This window comes from Triturus cristatus, chromosome 4_1 (assembly GCF_964204655.1).
Source record: "Triturus cristatus chromosome 4_1, aTriCri1.1, whole genome shotgun sequence".
NCBI classification, from domain to species: Eukaryota; Metazoa; Chordata; class Amphibia; order Caudata; family Salamandridae; genus Triturus; species Triturus cristatus.
Genome location: NC_140585.1, coordinates 451,646,137 through 451,671,918, shown reverse-complemented (window position 1 = coordinate 451,671,918; position 25,782 = coordinate 451,646,137). Strand labels below are relative to the sequence as shown.

At 43.2% G+C, this 25,782-nt stretch overlaps 1 protein-coding gene across 2 annotated transcripts in view; it reads left to right on the top strand.

Annotated features, from left to right (window-relative positions):
- The window catches only part of ANO2 (anoctamin 2), a 1,601,761-nt gene that overhangs the window by 867,425 nt on the left and 708,554 nt on the right, over positions 1-25,782 (top strand). For both annotated transcript variants that reach the window (XM_085652609.1, XM_085652610.1), the window contains one exon: positions 2,734-2,798. In XM_085652609.1, the coding sequence (XP_085508735.1) occupies positions 2,734-2,798 (65 nt within the window). The remainder of the gene's footprint in view (positions 1-2,733; positions 2,799-25,782) is intronic.

Below are 25,782 nucleotides of genomic sequence, written 5' to 3'. Positions count from 1 at the left end.
GATCCAGAGATGGTTTCTTTAGCAGGGGAGTGACTTTCGCATGTTTCCATGATGCTGGTACTGTAGCTGAGGCCAGGGAGAGATTGACCAGTTCCAAGCATACTGGCGTAATCGTGGGAAAAAACTGACAGAAAAGGTTAGGTGTCAATGGGTCAATTGGTGAACCTGATTTAATTTTCCTGCAAAGGATCTCAAGATCTATGAGAGATAGCAAAGGAAACGATAGGAGGCTGTTTGTTCCTTGGGAGACCGGGATGTCAGGCCCGATCTTACTGCCAGAACTGACCACAGGGGGGAGGCTTTGATATATCTTCTCAACGTTGTTGACAAAATACTTGGCTAGGTCATTGCACTGACTATTAGATGAAATAGGAGAGATCCCGGACACACCACCATTCTTCATATTCTTGAGCAGGGTATATCACACTGTGAAGGATCCGCAGAGCCGAAAAATCTCATGCTGTAATCTGATTGGCTGCCACCACATCAACCAGGATGTGGTGATAGCCATCTTAGGACTCAGGACGTAAAAGGCCCTGTGGACCCCATTCCCTGGGGCTAAACTTAAGTTAAAAAGGAGGGAGGACATGCTGCCCCCCTCCCTGAGCCAGTAAATGCCCCTAGAACCTTATCCCCGGGACCAGCTCAATTGCTCTGTTCCAGGTAGTCCAACCTTAGGACAGAACAGTTTCCCTGCCCATGCTAGTGCAAGCATGCAAACATGTTTGCTCCTGCATGCTTTCCCTGCCTGCAGCAACCAGCATGAGATTGAAATATGCTCCTGCAAGAGGGGAGCATACTTCTGTTTCCCTTATTGCTCCCATCCAGTTGTAGCATGCAAAAAATAGTTGCTCCCTCCATGAGTGAGAAATGCTGGCCCCTGCACTATGCTGGAAGCCGACTGGGGTCCCCTGGATCTTCTGCCGCAACCCTCAATTTGCTGCTCACTGGGTGCCCCTGGTGGGCACCGACCTATCATTAAGGCAGACCCCTGGGTGGGGTCCTGGGGCCATAATAGGCTGTGGAGGGTGTCTGCATGGCTCCCCTCCCCCTTTTAAATGGAAATAGGCCCAAGAGTATTGGGTTCCCCATGGCCTAATAGGGCTCGGGGAGAGGAGCCCCCCTTTCCCCACCACTCTGCAAACACCCCTCCTGGCACACTAATGGTAGGGGGATGAAGTCCTCTTAGCTATTGAGGGTCCTTGGGGGCCATCTACCCCTCCTGTTGCCTTCAGTAAGTCCTAAATGCCCCGAGTTATACTTCCTTGAGATAACTATAAGTGGTACATTTCAGTGGTTTTGTTAATTTATTTTAACTGCCATTTTCACCTAACAATAATATCCCTTTAACCTATATTTTTTTACAGCGAATTTCAATGTATTTTTTTTAAACCTAACTATCAATGAAACTTTAAGCTTTGTTCTTTTTCCAGGGAATTTCTATATATTTGTTTACATAAATAAGATGTTCTTTGCCATAAGTTGCATGTGATTGTGCGAAGGGCTGCTGTGGGGGGCTCACCAACCAGCCTTGGAAGGCCTTCCAGCATTTTCAATGTGGCTTAAACTCTATGATACAGACCACTCCAGAGGTGGTAGGTTAAAGTATGTGCAGCTGTGCTTATTTGCTCACTCTTGACACATTCTAGAGGAATTACACCGCTTCACATGTTTAACATGATCCAAACAGTTTAAGCACTACCCAAACAAGTCACACTGCATTGACCCCTTTATATCCATCCATACAACAGCATAGGAATCTTAAGCACCATCTCTCTTACCCCATGTGCTTCAGTTTCATATATACGCACAGCAGCAAAACGTGAACAAAAAAACACTAATCATATAGGTCACATGACAGACGCTTCCATACAAGGCACTCCTATGGAGTAGCTTGCTACATATCTGGCAATGGCATTAGCGCCTTGTTAGGGTTGAGAAGTGCTATATAAATCCATCCACAGTAGAACGCAGTACAATAAAGTGACAATTATTACAATACATTTTAAAGAAAACAAATATTCTAATTCCGCATCACCAACATCCCAGCACCACGGTCATCACCCAATATTGAATTATAAGATATAATTGCATAGTTTCCTTTACAACTCTTTGCTACTCCTTTTTGCTGTTATCTTCCTCACGCTGGGATGGATTGACTTTATTGACTTTATTCAGATGTTTATATATTGTCTGCACTGCAACACTTAGACAATACAAACGAAGAGTATGGATCTCAAACTATGAATTATCAGGGTTCAAGTTCATCTTTCAAGAAATACATGTTTTTGAGGGTCGGGATAACTGTACTGGAGAGCGTTAATCAAAGGGGGAGACCTTTTGTATTTGAACCTTGTATCTTAATGTTATAGAGTATTACGGGTTGTTGAGCAATGTATTTTAACTATGGTATATTGTATCGATATTTTATGAAATCATGCTATTTTATGTAATCTTGACGTATTTCTAACTTTTATGGTTTTACATCTATGAAACCGCATAAAGTTGATTTGACATTATCAGATTTTCACATAGTATAATCATTATAACATCGTCAGATCTTTATAGTTTGGAAAATATTCAAAATGCTTTTGTTTTGTGCTATTGTTAACCATATTAAGCAATATATGTTTCGGTCCTGCGGTGGTTATGTAGGAATTATCAGCTGTGAAATAAAAGCATGCATCAATTTAACTGAAATCAGTATAAAATATGTGTTTCCATCTCTTTTAGTTGCTGCATCAAGAGTGGGCGAGATATGGAGTATTTTACAAGTATCAGCCGATTCACCTCATAAGGTAATAACCGTGCAGAGACTGGTTGACGTAATCTTGGTCTGATACGTTGTTGGTTGGTGTTAGAGTGAAAGCAGAATTGATATGTTGATAGTCACTCTAAGTAATCACTGAAATAATATTTTTGAAAATATGTTGCTGTCATATTGAAAAAGTATATATGTATTGCATATATATATATATATACACTCACCGAAAAAAACAAAGGTTACAGGGAGGTTATCGTTTGTAAATGGAATTTAAAAAAATTGAAATTCATTGAAAAAAACAAAGGATACAGAGACTGTTAGAAGGTGGTTCTGACACTCTGAACCGCCCGGATATTTCGCTTTTTGAGCACCTATTTGTTGAGCTGTTACTGTGGAGAGCCTCATAAGATGGGACTCAGCCACAGTGAACTCATGATGAAAGAGACAGCTGGAGTAAGGGGCACCGGGTTGGTTACCTGCAGACACATGTGTACATGCGTGTGCACACGTGTACGGGCTGGGCAGGGGAGATTCCGGGTGTGCGCAGCCCAGGAGCAGCTACAAAGCTACAAAGTGAATGGTGTGGCAGAATTGGGTGGTGACAAGGAATAGGCTTTATACAGTGGGAAGAAACATGCCAGGGAAAGACAGTGTGCTTTACAGTGTTTATTCCATTATTCTCTATTCTGAGGATAGGGAGCACATGGCCTAGCTTTACTTTCCTAGGGCCTACAAATTCCAGACACACACCAAATTCCACTGTAACCTATGTGAGAAGAAGTATTCTGCAGATGCCAAAGTCATATTTGTACTGCTTTTGGGTAATCCAGAAATGTTATATTTCTCTGAGTCGGCTCAAAACCAGGGCCTGGCTGGGGGCTGGCCCTGGCAGGCTGGATTAATGACCTTTTCTCCAAGAGCGAAGGCCTCCTCTTCAAGAAGAGAAGATGGGTGGAGCTACAGGCTAATCCATCAGCAGCTGTCACCTGGTACCAGGCACCAAGCTGCACCAGGGAGAAGGCAGCGCGGGGAAGGGGTTCTCAGAGACCATGTGGCAGGAGACTGCGCTGTGTGATCGGGCAAACAGAGACTTCCTGCCAGCCCCCTCCCCAAATCTTTAAAAGAACTTGCACAGGAAGAGGAGCTCTCTCTGGGGTGTGGTCTGCTGAGAAAGACTTTTGCTGGAGCCTGGCGCAATGAGCAGTTGGACGGAGGAACCCCCTGACTGTGCCAGGATCCTGAACAGCGCCAGGAGAAGAGACCATGCCCAGCGCGCAGAAGCAGGGGCCTCTGCGCAGGGAGAAGAGAGGCCCAGGAGGAGAGCCAGGCGAAAGGCTGTCGCAGGGAGCCAGTGAAGGCAGCTCCCTGCTGAATCCACGCCTCAGACTGCTCTGCAGCGATACCCTCTGAGAGTCAGGCGCTACAATTGGGTGTTTGGTTCCCAATGAAGGACAAATGTAGTCATGTCATTTTTGCAGGCCTCACAGACACTGCCTCATTTTCCAAGAGACATTATAGTTAGGGTGAGGTTTTACTCATACAAAACCAGTGAAATTCAGCAGTTATATTCAGCTGAGCTAACTATTACTCACACCCCCGCAATATACGGCTTAGTCATTTGACACACGCAATATATTCCAACCATTGTGAAAAAATATAAACAAGGAAAAATGTATTAAGATTTCATTTTGAACATTAGGCGACCAAAACAATGGACAATATTTTTTCTCTAAAACTTGAATTCAACATAGTCAAAGATTTTACTCTTTTTAGCTTTCATACTTCTTCACTGTCAACAGTTTAGCATCATCATCAAGCAGCGGGGTAAAAAAAATCAATGGATTGTAACAAAAAAAAATGTACACAGTAGATCATTACAAAACTGTCATACTGTGCATTACATTTACTACAAGTTTGTTAATACCGGCTCGCTGACAGGTTACTACCTTAATGAAAGCAACTATATATTGAAATTGTTCCTAATATTTTTATATCTGGTACAAAATGTTGAACAATACTGAAGCCGTCTTCATTTTTCGATATCCTTTTGTAAACATCATCCTTGTTAGGCCAAATGATATCTGAAATGTTCTTGGTCCATGTACGAAAAACATAAAACACAGTACTACGTACACATTGCTCTAGCAGAAACAAAAGGGGGGCATTTTTTTTATTGATGAACAGACTTCTTAGATGCAACTTACAGGTAGTGATATTATAGTACCTCCACTTAGTTTTTATCCATAGTAACAGAATGTAGTCCTCAAATGTCTTATAAATGTTTTTCCCGCAGTTAAAAAGAATCTTTCATTTCTAAGAGCTTGCCGTGGATATTAACCCTAATAGGCTGAATAATGTCTCAGAAACTCATTATCCATATATGTGTGAACACAATACTACATTTTGTTATTCTAAATTCTCATTAGAACTTCAGTTCTAGAAATAGCAGATATGAATTTGGTAACTTAACGTTTGCGACAGGTCACGGGATGGACACTGACTCAGTCCATTAAGAAGATACTGTTGGGTCTTCTCCCCTGCCCGAAGGGGAGAAACTTACTCACAGATTTCTCCAGTTGGGACTAGTGCTAGCCAAAAGGAGGATAGAGATTCACTGGATGAGCTCCCAGCCCCCCAGAGTGGAAATTTGGGCCATGGATTTACGGGAATGGGCAACTGCGGAATTAGTCCGAATGAAGAGGGTCAGGCAAGATGAAAATTGGAAGACGATGGTAGAGCCTGGTACATCTTGATATCCGAGGTTCCCTTGGGGGAGGCTGCTGGGACGCAGGGGTCTGATGGAACTCCGTCAGACCAAGCTGCTGCTGCAGTCGTAATACAGTAGTTGGACACTTCCATGCTGCACGTAGAGTAGTCCCCTGATACTCAAAGTAGTCGGATGAAGTGACGTACGACGCAGTCAATAACATTTCTATGTCTGTGACCCGGGAGGGGGGGTGGGTTTGTTTCTAGAGTTATGTTCTCAAGGTTTGTTTATTGGGAAACGTATTCCGCTTTACGCGCTGTAAGGAGTTTAGATGTAGATATCTGATGTCAGTACATTCTTTATGATTCTGGAAATATTGTTTACTTCATGTCTAATCCTTTCCACTTTGATTACTGTTTGTGGTGGGGAAGGCTCTGATCACATTGTATTGTTGTTATCCAAGATCGTACTGTGCTGAGATATTGATGTATCTGCCCTGAGATGCTGATGCCGGGTGGTTCATTCACTCAATAAATAAAAACAAAAAAAATAGGGTTAAAAAAATGAGTTTGGTAACTTTTTAGGTAGTCTTGATTTGAATGTCATTTGTATGTCATTGCACTCTGTCCATCCTGTTTGACATCTTAAATATATTATGTAGTGTCCAAAAGTTATATTAACTCAGTCATGAAATATGATTGTTATAGTTGTGAAAGTTCTTTTTGAAATGGAAATTTGTCCAGCTACAAAGTTCGTAATTTCATTTCCTAATTTAGTGCCATCCACTCTGCATTATTGTAGCATGACTATGACATATTTTCCATATCTTTGTTTAAACAACATTGACCTAAGTTCTGATCTGCAGTTTGGACAGGTCATATCTTGATGGATATTTTTTGTTAAATTCTCAAAAGGCACAGCTTTACAATCTGGTAATGTCAAGTAGAGGAATCGTTCTGAATTTATTTCAGTGTTAGACATAAATTCACAATCTTCACAATTATGGTTCTATTTATGAGTTAAACCAGATAATTCATTGATAGTCACATCTTATTCCTTTAATTGGCCATAGAATTACCATTAAAAATTCTTGAGCATCCTCCTGAAGATTTGAGAAAACACTACTGATCAAGTACAGTCATTATATAGTTTCTTATTCCAGTAGCAGAATGAATAATACTTCTATCACTTCTTAATTCTTCAAGTAAACTACATAGTTGTGAAGGCATTCTTTTTATCTACCTTTTCTTTAATAGAATTTGTAAAATGAGCCAAATGGTATAGTCCATTTAGCACTACACTTGCATAATAGTTCACTCCACAGACCCTGGGTACATGTAGTGCCACTTGACTAGAGACTTATAAGCAAATTAAGAGTGCCAATTGTATGTAAGCCATTTTTAACATGTTTAGAGGAGAAGCACAACCATTTTAGCACTGATTAGCATTGGTAAAGTGGACAGTGTCCTAAAGCTAACAAAAACGAATTTCAGCAAACAGGAGGGAAGAAGGCAAAAAGTTTGGGAGAAGATCACACCAAAGGCTGTCACGTGTAATATACATATATACTAAAAATTGAAAAGTTTGTATTCAAGACAAAATTCTATGTATTTTCCGAACTCATAAAATGAGGTTTGGAGAAAAATAGTTGAATTTGCAAAAGTGCTTTAAAGCTAATATTTGAGTGATAAATTATGTGGCACTGGGGAGAAGTATTACTAATATTATCAAATTAGTGCCAGAAGTATTGTAGCTATGGATGTTTAAGAAGATGCCTCTTTTTTGCATGATCAACTCAATTGTTTTTGACTTACACTGCTGTTTTTTTACTCTGTGCACAAGGACTCTTCTAAACAGGCCCGAGTGCATGTGCTCTGACCCCTAAAGCATTTTGAAAGTGGCAATACTCCTAATCGGCACATTCAACTTACCTATAAGTCCTTAGTGTATAGCACAAAATGTACCTAGGGCCTGTAAGTTAAATGTCAGTAGTGGATGTAGCACATACTGGGCCACAACTAAAGTGACAATGCAAAACATGACTGCAGGCTTGCCATCAGTAACCTGGCTGTTCAGGTTTAAACTATGGGTGGGCGGTTAACTCTGCTCCGCCAGCGGAGTTTGACGAGTTTTAGAACTCCACACCCCCGTTTGCAAAAACTCCGCAGTCGCAGCAGAGCAGAATTTACTTCTTCAGCAGGGAGAGCAGCAGGGCTTGTTTCCAGATTAAAGGAACCGGCATCTTGTCTACAGAGTCATTAAGCAGTTTGTTACAGATTGGGTTCATAACAGGGCCAGCAAGTGTAAGGATGGCAGGGGAACAGGGATCAAGGGAGAAGCCAGACTTGCAGCATGCAAATTCATCTGCAGATTCCTCTTGGATTATAGGGGTGAAACTGAATAGTACCAGACCAGGATAGAATTGGTCACATTTCCTTAATTAGCCGGGATCTGTGCAGGGAAAAGTTAATAAATGGATTTAATTTTTTTGAAAAAAAATGCAGAGAGGTCCTTGCATAACTCCAAGGAGGGAGAGAGAATGTTTCTTTTAGCCATGACGATTTTGAACAATTCTCAGGGTTTATTTTTTACTTAGAGTTGGACGAGGCAAAAGGTTTTTTGGGCCGTCCGTAGCCCCGCATTATATTTTTTCAGAGCAGCCTGGTAAGTTATTTTAGCACCCTGATCATACTTAGATCTCAATTGCCTTTCTAATTTTTTACAAAATGATCTCTTTGCTTAGGGCTTCAGAGATCCAAGGCACAGCAGCTTTTAACCTCTTGAAAATGTACAGGCAATGGAGTCAATGGCCACAGTCAACCGATTATTAAAGCATGAGATATTTTGCGATAAATCACCTTTCCCTTGACAGGGAGCGGACCGTGGTGACTCCATTAGTTGGGAGTCAGAAAGTTTGCACCAGGGTCTGGACAATGTCTTTAGTCAGTCCTTGCACACAGCAAAGAGCAGCCGAGACAATGATAAAAGGACCAGAACATGGTCAGACCAAGTAAGTTGCAGGACAGGCTGCACCATGATTGTCTGTAAATTGGCTAAGATGAGATCCAGCATATGGCCTGCATTATGAGTAGGGACCTTAATCAGTCATTCAAGTTTGAATCCTTTCTTAGAGGACAGAGAAGGCTAAATGGATTTGTTATTAGGATTGTCTACCTCAAGATTGAAATTGCCCAGTACCAAGTAATTGGCAAGAACACCGGATAGCTGGCCAAGAGCATCAGCAAGCAGCTTTAAAGAGGTGGCAGAGGCATCAGGAGAGCAGGATATAAGTTCTCCTGATTATCTAAAAGTTAGGGCTAGAACAGCCCTTCAATATTATTAGTGTTCGTCAGCTTAGAGACTGTGCTGAAGTAGGAGGAACAGTATATAACAGCCACTCTGCTCTCGTTTTTATCAATATGCTTAATGGAAAAATAGGGGGAAATTGCTATTGCAATATCTCTGGCAGCAAAATTTGAGAGGCAGGTTTCGGTCAGAAACATCAAGTCCCAAAGATTCTCTGTTAGTAAATTGAAGATGTCCAGGGCATGTTTAGGCAACGAACAACAATTTATAAGGCAGGCCAAAAAAGAAGAGCCTGGTATGCAGGGTGCTGAGACCCTAAGCTCAGTGAGTGGCTACACTCATCGGTCCTGCTCACAGGAGGAACTGCGTGATTTAGGAACTTCAAGGGAGAAGCTGCACCCAGGGCATTTAGATACCCCTCCTGGGTTATGAGCAATAAACTCACTACCATCCGTACAAAATGAAGTGCATATAGCCAACAGTTCAGCCCTAGAGTATGGGCGAGGGGGCGTGAAGAGGCAGGAACTACCAGCAGCATGGCTGGTGCTGGGCGCGACCCGGATGTGAACGGGCGCAGACGGGCCTGCATGTCCACTATATCAGATGCTTAATAAAGGGAGGAAACCCTGGAAAAACTAAAGTGCATCAAAAGATAATGGTTGCTTCGTGAGGACTCAATAGGAATGCAGAAGTATAGTCCACTAAAGTAGAGTACACTTAAAATCTTCTCAGAAAATAAAGTGCAAAAGTGTCCCAGCTCGTTTATTGTTTCAGCAATTATCTCCCCCCAGCTTTGAAAATCTTGCCAAAGTGCCAAAAGAGTGCGAGTGATATATTTTAAGAGAGAGTTATGTCCCACGTGCAGATACAATTTGAATATATCCCTCAATCTCCTGAGTGCAAATAAAATCAATTAGTCATAGTAGCTCAGACACAGTACAATTCAAATTCAAACTGTGCAAAATTCAGTATTTAAATTCAGTTTTAAAATGTAACATAGTGCAGATAAAAAGAAATGTAAAATGATGTGAAGGTGATCTGATTGCTGCATGTCCATGGCATAGGGCACTTTATAACGGAAGGAAAACCCTGGGAAGACTAGAGCTCACCAAAAGAAAATGGCAGCTTCACGAGGACTGAATAGGAATACGAATGTGAAATCCATTAAAGCTTCTCAGAAAATAAATTGCAAAAGTTTCCCAGCTCATTTACTGTTAAAGCAGTTATTATCTCCCCCTCAGTTGTGCATATCCCACCAAAGTGCCAGTGATATATTTTAAGAGAGCGTTATGTCCCAAATGCACATACTGTTCAATTAAAACTGAGAGCGAATAAACTCAAAATAAAATTCAAATTATTCAAGATGGTTGGAGCCTTTTCTATCCCTGAGGCTCTGATTAGGTGGCCAGCTGACTAGCAGTTGGGTGGCACTCTGGTGGTCCTGGGATCAAGGTGCAGGTCCAGTCCTTACACTTTGGCAGAAGAGTAGCAGTCCTGGCTGCAGAGCAGCACAGCAGTCCTTCTGAGTCTGCCATGGGTCCAGAGGTGTACTGAAGATTTGGGTCTGAGGATCCATTAATTATACAAGGTGCCCACTTTGAAGTAGGAGAAGGTTCTGGAGGTGTACCCTCATAGTCGTTTGGAATTTCCTGCTTCCCTTCCATGGGCCCAACTTGGCTGGGGACACAAAAAACTAGTGCTAAAAACCTTTGCAGGTGTGTGGGTGTTAGACCTGGCATCTTTGGCATGGTTTCCCCTGACTTTTTGCCTCTACCCCCTGTATTTTTGACGGTATGCTGGATTTCGTTTTTGCTGGTTTAGATGCTTTGGGCACTTTGCCACTGCTGATCAGTGTCAAAGTGCAAGTGCTCCCTAGGTAAATTGTTATATTGATTGGTTATCCCTGATTGGCATATTTGTCTCACCTGTCAGCCCCTAGTAAAGTGCACTGAGTGTGCCAGGGCTGGTGATTCAAATGCTACTAGTGGGCCTGCAGCACTGATTGTGCCACCCACAGGAGTAGCCCTAAAATGGTGTCACAGGCCTGCCACGGCAGTGCCTGGGTGCAGTTGCTAACTGCCATGCTGACCTGACCAGTGTCCACACTGGCCAGGCCTAACCCTTCCCTTTCTGTACACATTGGACACCCCTATGGAAGGCCATAGGTACCCCCCTGGGCAGGGTGCAGTGTTTGTGAAAGGTAGAGCATGGATTGGTGTAGGTGACATGCTCTGATAGTGAATTACAGCCATTTTCGTTTTTCACTATTGAAAGGCTATCTTGCTCATAGGCTATAATGGGGAATGCTGAGTATAAGGTTTACCTGCATATCTTCCCATAGGAGCAAGATGGAAGGCTAAAGTCTGGTATCCCTGAATTCAGAATTTATTAACACATCTTTTAGGAAGGATGGTTTTTAAATCCTGTGTGTGAAAACAGCACTTTTAGAAGGTGGCTGTTTTCCTTTTCTGCCCTTTCTGTGTGCCTTGGCCTGTTTGTGAATTGACTGTCTGGTTTGTGAGTGACAGGGACAGGGGTGGCTCCCAGAGGCTGGATGAGTCAACCCAGGGCTGAATAGGGAAATTCCCCTGTAGATGGGTGGGAGGAGTAGCACCTGGGCCTGAATAGGGCTGTGCCTGCCTTCCACAATGCTGGCTCCACCCCCTGCTGCGCGGCTGACGACCCTGCCCCTCTCTCTCAAAGGAAAGAAGAAACCAAGTAAACAGAGTGCTCCAGGACTGGCCAGAACTGGTTCTGACTAGGTCAAGGCCCCTCTGCCTTCAGAGGACAAAGGATTTTGGGGTATAAGTATTGGGACCCAGACTACAGAAAATTAGATCATCCTGGAATCAAGAAGAAACCTCTGCCAAGGAGAAAGCTGGAAGACTGAAGAGGAAGGACTGTCCTGGTGTGTGTTTGTGGGCTGACCTGCAGTTGCTTAGCTGCCAAGGAGAGGGGAAGGACTTTGCTATTGCTGTGTCCCCTTGCTTGAAGAGATATCCAAGGGCCTGAGAAGAGCTGGCCTCCTGTTAAGAAGTCCCAGGAACAAAAGGACTTGACCCCCAGCTTCCCCCTGAACTCTGCTGAGTGAGTTCTGCCCTTCCTAGAGTGCTTGATCCAATTGTGGGGCCTCTGGAAGTTGTGCCTGCTGTTGGGAAGCTGACCAAGAAGAAAGAAGCTAAGGATCTACACTTTTTATCGCTGCGAACTTCGTCGCAGAGCCTGCCGTCGCTGGGTGAGATCGTCGCAGAGCCAGCCAAGATCATCGCACCGCTCGTTAGCGTGCCGAATTTTATCGCTGCGAACATCGTCGCAGATCCAGCCAAAATCATCGCACCACTCGTTAGCGGGCAGAATTTTATCGCTGCGAATATCGTCGCAGAGCCAACCCAGATCATCGCTGGTGAAATTGTCGCCCCGCTCGTTAGCGGGCCGAATTTTGTCGCATCGTGCCTTAGTGAGTAATTTTCTACCGGAAAAGCTACACCTTGGAATCCATACAAGTATCGCTTCACTCCCCATACAGACCGAATTCGTTGCACACGCCCGCTGCGTGCAGCGGGGTTGCCGCCTCGCCTCCCCAGGGTCTCCGGACTGACGCTGTTGCTTGTTTTCCGACACCTGAGCACCTCTAAGAACTTTTATCGCATCACCAGGTACTGTTGGCTAAAAATTTACGCCAAGGTCAATGATTTTGTCGCTAAACTAAGAACTCTTTTTCAAACCATATTCTTGAACTGTGTATGTTGGATTTTTGTCGTTTTGGTCTTGCGTAGTTTATATAAAAGTACTTTATTTATCTACACTGGTGTGGAGTTCATTTGTGGTGTTTTCACTGTGTTACTGTGAGTGTTGGTACAAATACTTTACACATTGCCTTTGATAAGCCTGTCTGCTCGTGCCAAGCTAACATGGGGGTGAGCAGGGGTTATCTAAAGAGTGTATCTCCCTTACCCTGACTAGAAGTAAGGGTCTCTATTTGGACAGTGGTACCTACCTCTGCCAACTAGAGACCCCCAGATCTAACAGTGGGTCAGAGCCGTTGTGATGTGCAAGTGTGGCAGGTGACAATTCCAACCGCTCATTAAATCATAGATGGCCCATCCTGCAAACACCTATACACCCTTTGTCTCACTGTCTCAGAACAATATACAGAGATCAGCTATACTTAGTCATGTGGCCCAGGTTACAGGCACCTTGGGACAAGAAAATGCTAACTTTCTTAAAGCTGCATTTTCAGAATTATGACTTCAAATTTGACTGAAACATTAAAGAGGGTTTTAAATTACAATGCTTTAGACACCAAACTCAATTTTCTCACCTGTTCCCAGTTGAAAATATCACTTACTAAATGTAATACGTTAACCCAATGTTATCCTGTGGGAGAGTAAAGTCTTGCAGTAGTGAAATACAAATATAAGAGTTTTTCACTATGAGAAAATTTAAAAGTTATAAGGACATGTCCAGCTTTTTAAATACACTGCACCATGCCCCATGGGGTATTTAGGGCCTAACCTAGGGGTGACTTATAGGTATTAAAAAGGAAGGGTTTGGCCTGGCAAAAGGTTTTAGTATGCGAAGTTGAAACGGCAGTTCAAAACGTCATACACAGGCTGCAAAGACATGCCCGCTAACATATTTAAAATCTACTGAAGTGAGTGGCACAATAAGTGCTGCAGGCCCTCTAGTAGCATTTCAGGTATGTACAAGTGAATTAAATGTGCCAATTGGGTGTAATCCAATTTCACCATGTTTAAATGAGAGGGTGCAAGCACTGGAGCACTGGTCAGCAGTGGAATAGTGCGCAGAGTCCTTAGGCCAACAAAAACGAGATCAGCGAAAATGAGGAGTAAGGCAAAAAGTTTGGGGAAAGACCACCCTTAGACTGACAGGTCTAACGCGAAGCTTTTAATGCAATTATGGGTCTAGGGACTTCTGAATGGGTCAAAACCAAAACTCACTCTGCTTGCATCCTTTAGGACAAAACATCATTACCATTATTTCCTCAACCCTTTATCACTAGTTTATTTGTGACAACGGCCAGCAACCATTCAAAGATGTTATGAGGTTGGGGTATTAATACTATGGGTTATTGAAAAACAATAATGTTTCATTGTCTATAAATCATAAAATAGGCTTACATGTGTGCTCGCTCATGAATAGAACATCGGTGCTTTTGAGTAGCCATCATTACAGCAACAATGTTGTACTCGGGAGCGAGCACACAGGCAAACATAATGTTAATTTAAGGATATTGAAACATTGTTGCTTTTGTGTATTGCAATATTAAAAGCTGCAACATCTTAAAACGTGAACTGGTAAACATGAGTTAATTGTCGTCTGGCTGCCTCTCTCTGGCCCTGTCAGTAGTGTCAGCACTTTAGTTCACTTAGTGTAGTTCGCTCAGCACTACGGGTCTACCCTCCTCGTCACTTTCACCCCATACAGGTTCTGGTTCCCCTCCTGCGGCGGAGGGTGTGTGTGCGTCTGTGTGTTGTGTGATTTGTGTGATTTGTGTGTGTGTGTGATTGTGATAGCAGTGGCGTTCTATGTTAAGAGATACAGAGAGTTTTTCTTACAGAAATAGACCCTCGGATCTCATGGTGGGAAAGTTTCCTTCTCCTCATCTTCGAGCAGTGGTTTTTGTACTTCCATTCAGCTAGTACCTTAGATTTGAAAAAAGGACTGAAAAAACTTGCACGTCTAGGCTTTTCATTTTTAATGAATTAGTAGATATGCTGCTGTCCTGCTATCCCCCTGTCACACAAGTCAACTTTGTGTGAACAAATAGTACATTTTCCCTGGGTTTTGCACAAAAATACACATGTAAGAATTGTCTAATGTTGGTTTCCCATAAAAGTGAACAATAAAAAGCACATACATACCCTTTCAGTGTATTATGAATTATTTCCATACTGCACATCAACCTCATATCTTTCCATTTCTTAGCACCGGAAATGAGATGTGAGCCCATCGCCCCACTGAGCGATATCCAAGTTATGAATGAAGATTCGGAATCATCCCTTCTTGAGTTTCTGCTAATGGCCTTCTGCTTCAGGCTTGGAACCCACTGGGTTGTTCTACCAACGCTGTTTCCAAATACCCTTGCAGATATTACAGCAAAATGCCTAATACCTTTAAAGAGTAGATAAACACAAGACAGAAACACTTCTTTTGTTATACATATAATTGCACGCCTAGCCATGAGTCACAGGCTGGTCTTTGTGATGCTAGCTTTAATGTTGGATACACTGGCTCACAATGATGGTTTCATATGTTGTATCAATGGGATTCCCTTTATTAACACTAAAAAGGCCTGGACAACAACACATTTTTGCATGGCAAAATATTACAACTTGTCCTATGATGAACATTTTGAATTTGTTTCAATCACATAAGCCTTTTCAGTTTGCTGCTACAGTCGCTACGTTGAAGGAACATAGTTTGAATACTGGTTCAAGATTTGAGCGCAGTCCTAGGAATTTATAAAAATATTGATTTAAGTGCATTGTTATTCTTTATCTCTGCTGCAGAGCTGAAGTAAAATGTTATATCCTAGCCCAGGCAGGCTTTCACTAGGGCTTTGACCCTCGAGCAAGCCCTCAATAAGCAGGCACAGTTTTAGAGTAATCTAGGCGGTGGAGGCAGGGCGGAGATGGTGGTGTTGGTGGGGTGGACTAATTTGAAATATGGTCCAGGGTACAGAGTGGGGTCTCTGTTTTCGGTGTTCCATGCAGTTCTTGCATTCTCCTCATTTGTTTTATTTCCTTCAGTTTCATTTACAAAATGCACCTAAAGCATAAAAACCTTTCCCTCTTTCTCGACACCTTCTAAGATTTCAAAATGAAACAATCTAGCTGTAGCTGCGTTGCGTGTGCATAGAAAAATGAACATCTGATTCTAGTGACTCGGAATAAATTCACTTTGCAGCATATAATTCTGAGTTATATAGCTGGCACTCGACCCTGCATTATCACAGAGGCATTTAACAGAATGAATATGGAAAAAGCCCGATAAAGAAATGGGAAAAATTCATCCGTTGTGTTTTCGAAAACAAAGACGCTCCTCCCAAATTGTATCCATAAAATGTAACACAGTGCGTAGAAAAATCACTAGGGAATTTGTTTTCCAACATTTATTCTGGCTGGCATAAATATATTATATCGATATATTGCATTTATTATATATTTAATATTGTAGGTCCTCGAATTTTATTTCTGCTTAATAACACCTGTAATCCAAAATGACATGAACTGCAAATATAAACTCCTTAAGAGGGATCTATCATACATTGTAGTAGACATTTGCATTTTATGAAATACTAATCTGAAATGCTCTAAGTGCATTTTGTTGAGCGTATCATTATGTGTTTTGTTATCTTCTTATGGCTCTCATAGAGAGCCTTTATCGTTTATTTTATTTTTCTTAATGTCATAGCTCACTGCTATGAGATAGCAACAGTTTATAACACAACTGGTTACCCACTGTTGTGTTGTCTTAAATGCCTTAAAGGCCAGGTTTACAGGGCTCTCTAGGGCCTGTCAGAGCAGCTCTGCTTGTCTGTTGTATGTATGCGAGGGGAAAAGAGATCCTCATCCCTTACTCATCATTACCACCATAACACGGACACCAGCAGCACCTGGCATTAGCCGAGACCAGAGAAATCTTCGGGTTTACAAACCCCCGCTCAAAAATACCACTTTACTTGAATACCTGCCCTGAGGAAGCCCCAGGCCTGATGGCCAATTAGGGGGCGAAACACGTGTTGGCTGTGCCATCCTTTCTTCTTTTGCAGCTACTAATAATAAAAAATACAAACATTCACCGGATCTATTTGCATTAATTGGATTTTTATCCCAAGCAACGGAAATTTACACTCTAGCCCAGATACACCATCAAAAAACCAGCTCTGCTTGTCTGCTTTGAAAAAAAGCAGAAAGCACAGCTGAAGGTAGGGGAAGGAAGGCAGAGAAGGTGGTCAGGTGTGGTTAGGGTTTGCAGGTAAGATTGTTTTCTAGATCTGGGACAGTGAGAAGAGGCTCTATTATGTATGTCTTGCCCATTACTCCTCTGCCCCTGTGTAGAAGTTCAAAGCAGAGAAAGATGACTTTGGGGCTATACATAACATACAAATATAGATGAGTAAAAAGTGAATTATGGGAATGTTGTTCACTGAGGGATTCTGTGTGACATCATAGAAAACATGAGCGTCGCTCTTGTTATCTATTTGATGTCACTCATAACCCCTCAGTGAAACAAATCCCCGTAATTCGCCTTTACCATCTGTAATTCTATATTTCGTTCTTACATTCAGGTTATCCCTATCCCACATTGTGTGCCAACTCACGTCTCTGCCACCAGCCTTCCCTGCTAGTTAAGTGTTAGAAATTAGAAAAGAAATTCAGTATGAGATATAAGTCAAGCAACATATAAGAATTAATAAGTGTAAGTACAAGATGTTGAACCGCAGAGTGGTGTCACAGTCCTGTGCACATTGGCAGGAGACTCATGACTGGTGTTATTTCACCCATTTCCAATCTATACCTTGCACACAATCTTTTGGGATACCATAGCAAGGGCCAAAGGTAAATGGATGAGAAAACCGCATTTGGTTTCAAAAGAATAACTCTCTCTAATCAGTGGAGAGCTGCTCCTAGAAAACATATGGGACATATTAGGAACATGTTAGACATGTCTTTTCCAAAGCTGAAGCTTGCGTCACTTAATAATGAATTTCTTGTGTCTTTGCATTAAGCTTAAAAGTGCTGCAAATTAATATGACTCAGAAATATTATTAATTCATATTTTAGCAAATTTTCTGCTTCTTCAGGTCACACCAGATTTTCACCTTTTTATGGACCCTACATTTGCTGGTATGAGGACTCTGTGTGCTGTGACACTGCCATTCACTAACAAATCTTTGTGTGCTTTGTGCCTAAAATAGTATTGAGAACACTAGTTTCACTGACCTGGTCTATTTAACATTCCTGTAAGTAAAAAGTTGCACATGTACTTCTGAGTTTTACATGTCCTGGTAGAGAAAAACATTGAGACTCATTTTTCTCTACTGCAAGGCCTACCTGTCCCATAGGATAATCTTGAGTCATCTTATTACACTCAATAAGTGATACCGTTTGATTAGCAAGAGGTAGAAATGCTATGTTTGATCACAAAAGAATTGTAATTTAAAACCCTCTTTAATGACAAAGTCAGATATTAACTCACAAATCTGAAAATGCCACATTTTGAAAGCTGAAGATACACAATTGATGGACGGAATGCAGAACAAATCAAAACATTCACCCCCAGTCAAGAGATCTGGGTTAAATCCATCATTCTTTTGCTCACCATGCCACCCCAGTTTAGACCTGGCCATATGCAAATCAGTCTTGACCCTGTGCCTCATGGGAACAGTCCAGCCCGAACTGTCAAACCAGGCCCTCCCTGGACCGGAAACATGCATCCTAGGACCGGTTTCGGGGTTTCACCCCTCTTCAGCCAGGATAGCTTGATTCCAGTGACACAGTGAGCCCAGGACCCACGTCTGGGCATACCTGGCGCGCTTAGGGCGAGAAAGCAATAGACACACAATTGATGGACGGAATGTAGAACAAATCAAAACATTCACCCCCAGTCAAGAGATCTGGGTTATATCCATCATTCTTTTGTTCACCATGCCACCCCAGTTTAGACAGGTCCATATGCAAATCAGTCTTGACCCTATGCCTCATGGGAACAGTCCATCCCGAACTGCCTAGCCAGGTCCTCCCTGGACTGGAAACAAGCATCCTAGGACCGGTTTCGGGGTTTCATGACATTGTTCTGCATTCTGTCCATCAACTGTTGTTTTCATATTTTGAAAGCTGGTATTTTCTTGTCCTAACCATTTGGTGCCTGCGGCCTGTATCCTGGGTCACATGACTGGGTGTAGTTGGCAGTTGGCCTTTGCATGTTCCTCCCAGACAGTGAGACAAAGGAAGATCAGCTGTTGGCAAGGTGAGCCATCCTGCCAGTATGGGAGTGGCAGAGCTGTTCCTTGCCCCAGATACATCTCTGCATACAGCACACTCACAAAGAACTTGACACCAGCCTATTGTCACCCCAGGCCCCCTTTGAGCCTGAGCAGGAGAAGAAAGAAAATTCCAGAACTAGACATTAAGGAAAGTCTAAAGGTTTTTCCCACTTCAAAACGGTACCAAGAATAAAAATAGGACCTTCAGATCCACTATTCTGGACCCGTGGAAACTGCAGAAGAAAAACTGCTCTGCTGCTTAAGGATTGTCCTGCTCCTTGAAGCCTGCCCTGCTCCCTGAGAAGGACGATGGGACCTGCCCCCTTCATCCCAGGCTAAGTGACATCAACGTTAAGTTGGCTGACTTCCCATTCTGAGCTTCAGGGGCACAACTAGCTCCAGAGGCTTACCTGCAAATGCCCAGCTGACCTGCTGCACTTGACTGGACCTGCCTGAGGCCTGCTGGCCTCTGCACGTATTGAAACACTGAGCCCCAAGAGGTGCCTCCCCAGGTCCTGGATCCTTGGCTGGTATAAAAGAGAACTCCTCCAGGCCTAATGGAAGGTTCCTCCAAATCCTGTGAAAGGCGACATGAAACTCAGCAAAGCCTCACTGCACATCCTCAAGCTTTATCAGAACTGACACCAGGCGGGGCAAGTCCTCTCTGCACAGCTGTAAGCTTCATCAGAACCTATGCTGGGTGACATGAATCTCAGACAGCTGACAGCTTCATCAGAACTGAGGCAGAGCAATACAATCTCTGCAAAGTCTCACCCCACAACTTCATCGGAACTGATGCTGGAAGATGCGAAGAATCGTAATTTAACACAGAGCAGCAGGCCTTGCACTAAGGACATAAGGTAAAACTCTCACTGGGCCAAACTTGGTTCAGTGCCTGGCCTGCACTCCTTCGTGGTCAGCCTGAACTCGACAAATGACATCAGTGATGTCATTTGAGATGTCATCATTGATGTCATCACTGACCATGGCATGAGTGATGTAATATGTGACGTCATCACCAGTGCATTGCGGACGTGCGAGTTATGGTTAGCTCAACTAACTATGACGGTCAAATGTCCAACTAACTATAGCGTCTCTGAAACCTATGGTTTTTTCAGTGAATTTCTAAAGTTTTTTAAATGCTAATCCCTAAATATAACGTCTGTAAGACCTATGGTTTTTTAAATGTTAATTTCATATTTTAATATTTATAAAACCTATATTTTTTCTAATTTTTTGGGTAATATTTTGGAACTCTATTATCCTTTTTTGTTTTTAATTTGAAAAATATGTAATGTTTTATATCTTCAAAAAAAGTATGTATATCGTTTTTTTTTTTTTTTTTTAGAAAACTGAAGTCCCGTACCGGTAGTGTACCAAGCTCCATCAGCACGCGAATCCTATCTGCCATATTGATAAACTCGTAAAGGATGCACGTTTCTTATCCGACGGGTTTGTGGCACCGCGTCCCGCGTAACATCATATACGTATGTGGTCATGCCAGCTGCTACTTTGGTATGCGACGGGTACGCAGTACCAAGCCGCGCCTTACGTCATGTATGTATGGGGTTACGTCCGCTGTGCATTGCGTATTCGACGAGTACACGCTGCCAGGCCCTTTGTTACATCATAGATGTATGGTGTCACGCCGGGAACGCAATTCCATTTTTTTTGTCTCAAAACTATATCTAAATAAGTTTAAAGTGTATATGAGAACAAGCGATAATCTAAAATAGTTTAAACATTTATATATTTCTAACTGTAATAAACTTATATTATGGTAATATTTTCTCCAAATCGCGTCGGGTGCGGCCTCCTTGCGCGCTCGCTGTGCGATTCCCATGTGACCTTAATGAAAAGCATTTGATTGGTTCATAACATTTCCCATTGTAACAGTTGGAGGACCCCACCCATTTTCGCCATTCTCTCTACAGCGTTTGATGAGAGACTCCTCTTCTGCTTACAGAGCTTTTTTGAAAACATTTTGCTATGTACACATATCTGACACTACACACAACATGCAACCATCATCTTCATCAATATTCACGCTCTGTAAAGCAGCCTTCCTCCTGTGATAGCCATGTATCTAAAAGCTACATAACAGAACTTTTACCCACTGCCAGAGGTAACATGGTTGCATACGCTGTCCTCAGCCCAATCTAATGTGGTACGGCCCAGTGGCAGTATCATGCATAGATAATGAACACACGGACACAGCTAAATAGTGGAAGTGGGTACGGCACGTGCGCTCGACTCCTTTTTATTACCAGGGTCACATACCCAGTGACGTCTGTGCTGGATGCGTGTGCGGTGAGTGTAAACCAGCCCTCAGGGAATGGTTGCTGCTAGCATCAACTACAACAGTAATCATTGGATCACACACAGAGATTCAATAATAAAAGGGTCGATAGTTTGTGCTGCAGTAAGGTAGGGACACTAGGTGTGAAATAATGCAGAAAAGATTCTATCGTAAAACAACCATAACTTGTGGTATACTAATACACAAAAAGATTGTATCATAAATGGTCCATCAGGTCTTGTGCACTTAGCTAGCCACATCAAAAGCATTCAGCATGTGCACAGCCAGCGATGATGCGTGCTGCGGGCGGGCTGTACTAGGAGCAATGTCAGTTGCCTACAACACTACATCATCTGCAATAGCGACTCAATCTGAATTGTAAACACTGCTGTGTGCAGTGTAGGCCAGAGAGCAGTCAGCAAGGGCCCACAGCCACGTGGCGTTGACTTAAGCTGTCCTGTTTGCCATTACCGAAGCAACAAAAACCGTGTGCGGACCCTGTGATGACGCGTATGCGTGAGGCGGACAGAGCGCACTGGAGCAATGTCTGTTGCCTACAACACTGCATCATCTGCAATAGCGACTCGATCAGAATTGTAAACACTGCTGCATGCAGTGTAGGCCAGAGAGTGATCAGCAAGGGCCCACAGCCACGTGGCGTTGACTTGAGCTGCCAGTTTACCATACGCGAAGCAACAAAAACCGTGTGCAGACCCTGTGATGATGCATATGCATGATGCAGACAGAGCGCACTGGAGCAATGTCTTTTGCCTACAGGACTGCATCATCTACAATAGCGACTCGATCTGAATTGTAAACACTGCTGTCTGCAGTGTAGGCCAGAGAGTGGTCAGCAAGGGCCCACAGCCACGTGGCGTTGACTTGAGCTGTCCTGTTTGCCATTACCGAAGCAACAAAAACCGTGTGCGGACCCTGTGATGATGCGTATGCGTAGGGCGGACAGAGAGCACTGGAGCAATGTCTGTTGTCTACAACACTACACCATCTACAATAGCGACTCGATCAGAATTGTAAACACTGCTGCCTGCAGTGTAGGCCAGAGAGTGGTCAGCAAGGGCCCACAGCCACGTGGCGTTGACTTGAGCTGTCCTGTTCACCATTACCGATGCAACAAAAAGCATGTGCGGACCCTGTGATGATACGTATGCGTGGTGCGGACAGAGCACACTGGAGCAATGTCTGTTGCCTACAACACTAAATCATCTGCAATAGCGACTCGATCAGAATTGTAAACACTGCTGCCTGCAATGTAGGCCAGAGAGTGGTCAGCAAGGGCCCACAGCCACGTGGCGTTGACTTGAGCTGGCCAGTTTGCCATACGTGAAGCAACAAAAACCGTGTGCAGACCCTGTGATGATGCGTATGCGTGATGCGGACAGAAAGCACTGGAGCAATGTATTTTGCCTACAGGACTGCGTCATCTACAATAGTGACTCGATCTGAATTGTGAACACTGCTGTCTGCAGTGTAAATTGAAGGCAGTAGTGAGCACAGTCTTCCATGAATACTTTTTTCTCACGACCTCTTCACAAAATACAACAACATAAATTACACAAAACTCTGCAATAAATAAATCAAAACAATTCGAATTGCGACCTCTGCTGTCCACTGTGTACACTGTTATTTAGTGTTCTTTACCACTACCAAGAAGAATTTGGTCATTGTACTAGACCTAGAAGTCATCTTAAAAAACTTCTTCAAGCAAGTATACTAAAAGGCTATTGTGTATATTTCAATAGACGTTGTATTTAGTTGCCTACTGGATTCTGTAATTAAACAATCACCACTCGATCCGAATTGTGAGCCCTGCTAACCCTACTGTAGGCCAGAGGCAGTTGTCATTAACGCCTCACAGCCACGTGCTGTTGGATTCGGAAGCACGCAGTTGGTTGCACCTGATTGGAGTGGTTACACAGAAATCATCACAAACTTTAACTTCTGACATCCTCAATCACAGAATCAAGACCCCGTTTCACTGTTCCGACCTGCTGTACCACGGTGTACTCCGACTGCAGTCAACCAAGCCCAATAATCATGTGCAGCAGTTCGCTACGGAAGCACAGAGTCTGATGCACGTCAACGTAGGGACTTCTGTGAAAATTCACAAGCAGCAGGTAATATCGGACATCGTCCATTGTGGGATCAAGACACCGTTCCACTGTTGGGACTTAGAGGTGCTTGCACCTGGTCAAAGGGAGTACCTTCATCTCCACTCTCAGATGTAGTTCTAACATCGTCCATTGTGGGATCAAGACACCGTTCCACTGTTGGGATCTAGAGTTGGTTACAGCTGGTCGAAAGGAGTACCTTCATCTGCACTCTCAGATGCAGTTCTAACATCGTCCATTGTGGGATCAAGACACCGTTCCACTGTTGGTACCTCTTCGAATACTGTTTTAGTAGTATACAGAACACTTCACGGTGCTGGGCCTCAGGCTGGGGGCTGTCTGCCTGTGTCGTGGTAGCCAGCGTTGACCTCAGGAGCCTTCCCAGCTCGCAGACCTCAGCCCAAAAGCTTCTACCGGCATGTGGTGGGCCCTTTTTCACATACAATGGTGTCGAAAGGGGAACTGTGTGGCATATGTCAGTCTCAGCGGCCATGACGGTTTCTGGGTAGCAGCAGGCTGAGAGCATTATTCCCGCAGTCACCTTCGCTCACAGCGTCAGCCTCGTTGCTGTGTAAGCTGCGCAGACCTGACAGACATTTTCGCCATTCCAGAATAGAACCACACCCGGAAGAAACATGCCTTTTATTCATACCCCTACACTAGCCTTGCATATGCCGAGCCAGCCCACTACACTAAAGATTTGGGGGGGCACATACACGCTATGTTTTCATAATCTTCCCTACTAACTGTACTATCATGGTTGCGTCCACTGACGACTTCACTCAATAGACCATCAGTGTATGTTGAAATGTAAATGTCTGTGCTCTGCATACTCAAGTCTGTCCGGCACATCCCCTCAACACTTTGCATTGTATACTTTTATAATCGAGAATCACTTTCCACCTTCACACATACTTTGCTCCTATCTCTCCCCGCATTTTGCATTGTGTGGCAGTGGTGCTATGTTTGGTTTCTGTACATGGCTGGCCATGGTTCCCACAGTAGGTAGTGTTGTTGTGTCTGCTAGGTGTACATGTTGTTTGTCATGTTGTATATGATTTTATAAGGTAGCATGTTTATTCACGAGCAGTGGTTTCTCCCATTTACATATCGCTGTCTTAAAGAGGATACCAACATTTTTCTTACAGGTGAAAAGTGGGACCACAATGGCAATCATTCATTACTATGCAAGAATGTCCAACTGCACGATGCTTCAAAGCTTACAGCCCCCAATCGTGAGTGCTTTCTTAAAAGCATGCCAACTCCCACAATCAGACCAACATTCACACAGCTTTCTAACGGCAGTTATCAGCTTCTTAATAACATGGACTGCTACGCAATGTGAGCTGGCATACCGCATGTCCTTACTGTTTCAAACCGGATAACTTCCTCTGGCAATCTCTATTCCCACCCACACAAAGTAACTCCCAAAATTCAACTTGGCCTTGAATACCTACTTTGAAAACAGATTTTATTAAATGGAGCAAACTGCAAGCGCTTTTGTTTCAAACAGAAGTGTCCCTCACTTCTCCAAAAGTAATTTATCGACTGCAGATAGCACGAACTTCAAGTAAAATACACTCCCTTTTAAATACGAACCTCCCATTATACTTTGTGAATTGTTACACAATTTTCAACACATCTGACATTTAAGGTCTGGCACACTTTTTTAACATTGTCTCCTCCGGCCTTCTCACAGGCTTTCAAACTGTTTTTAGTCTAATACCAGACTTCATTCATTCGATCATCTCGGGAACAACAGCAACAGTGCCCATAATTCTCGCTCTGTTTGCGGCCATCCTGCTACTATTTTAGCTTGTTAAAAATGGTTATGCTCCCTGTGGTAACAAGCATGTCCGACAGAATACACCTCTACGCGAAGCTACATCAAAACCCTGAAAAAATTGAACAACTTTTCGACTGCCTGCCTCTATTTATTATCGGAACCAGCTACAACATGACATTTATTTACACATATACAATCTGCGTGCAACCATCTTTTTATTGCAAAACTTGCCCAATCGACTGGCGAATGGATCTATACCTTGCCAACATCCCAGCAAACGCTCCCGATATCCAGCAGGTCATGGAATATCTTGAAAACCATGAACTTGATTGTTCGGGCAGTGGAGCAATGGTGGATGCAACGCAAAAAGGTATCCTGGCGGAATGGGAGTTCTGCGCAGCCGCGAAAGATCTCCTGCAACGTGCAACCTTTGACAACATCGCAGATTGCCTGCCAATTCAAATTGCCGCTCCAACATTCAAGGAACATTACTGTCCCTTCGAGGATATGAATTGGATCACTTTGCTTTTCTCACACGATGGCAACAATCGCCTCTTGGAACATTACGCATCTCAAGCCTCTGAAGAACTTCCGGACTGCAATCTCCAAGACTTGTAAGAAATTCACTTCATTCTTGAATTGATTTTTTCCAACTTTTTTGACTTTTTCCTATCAAATTTTTTAATACACTTCAATTGAACTATTTTCATATAATAGCTTTCTAAGTATGCTTAGGCATTTGAACTCTGTTTTCAATATTGGCCCTTACCTCTCCACAC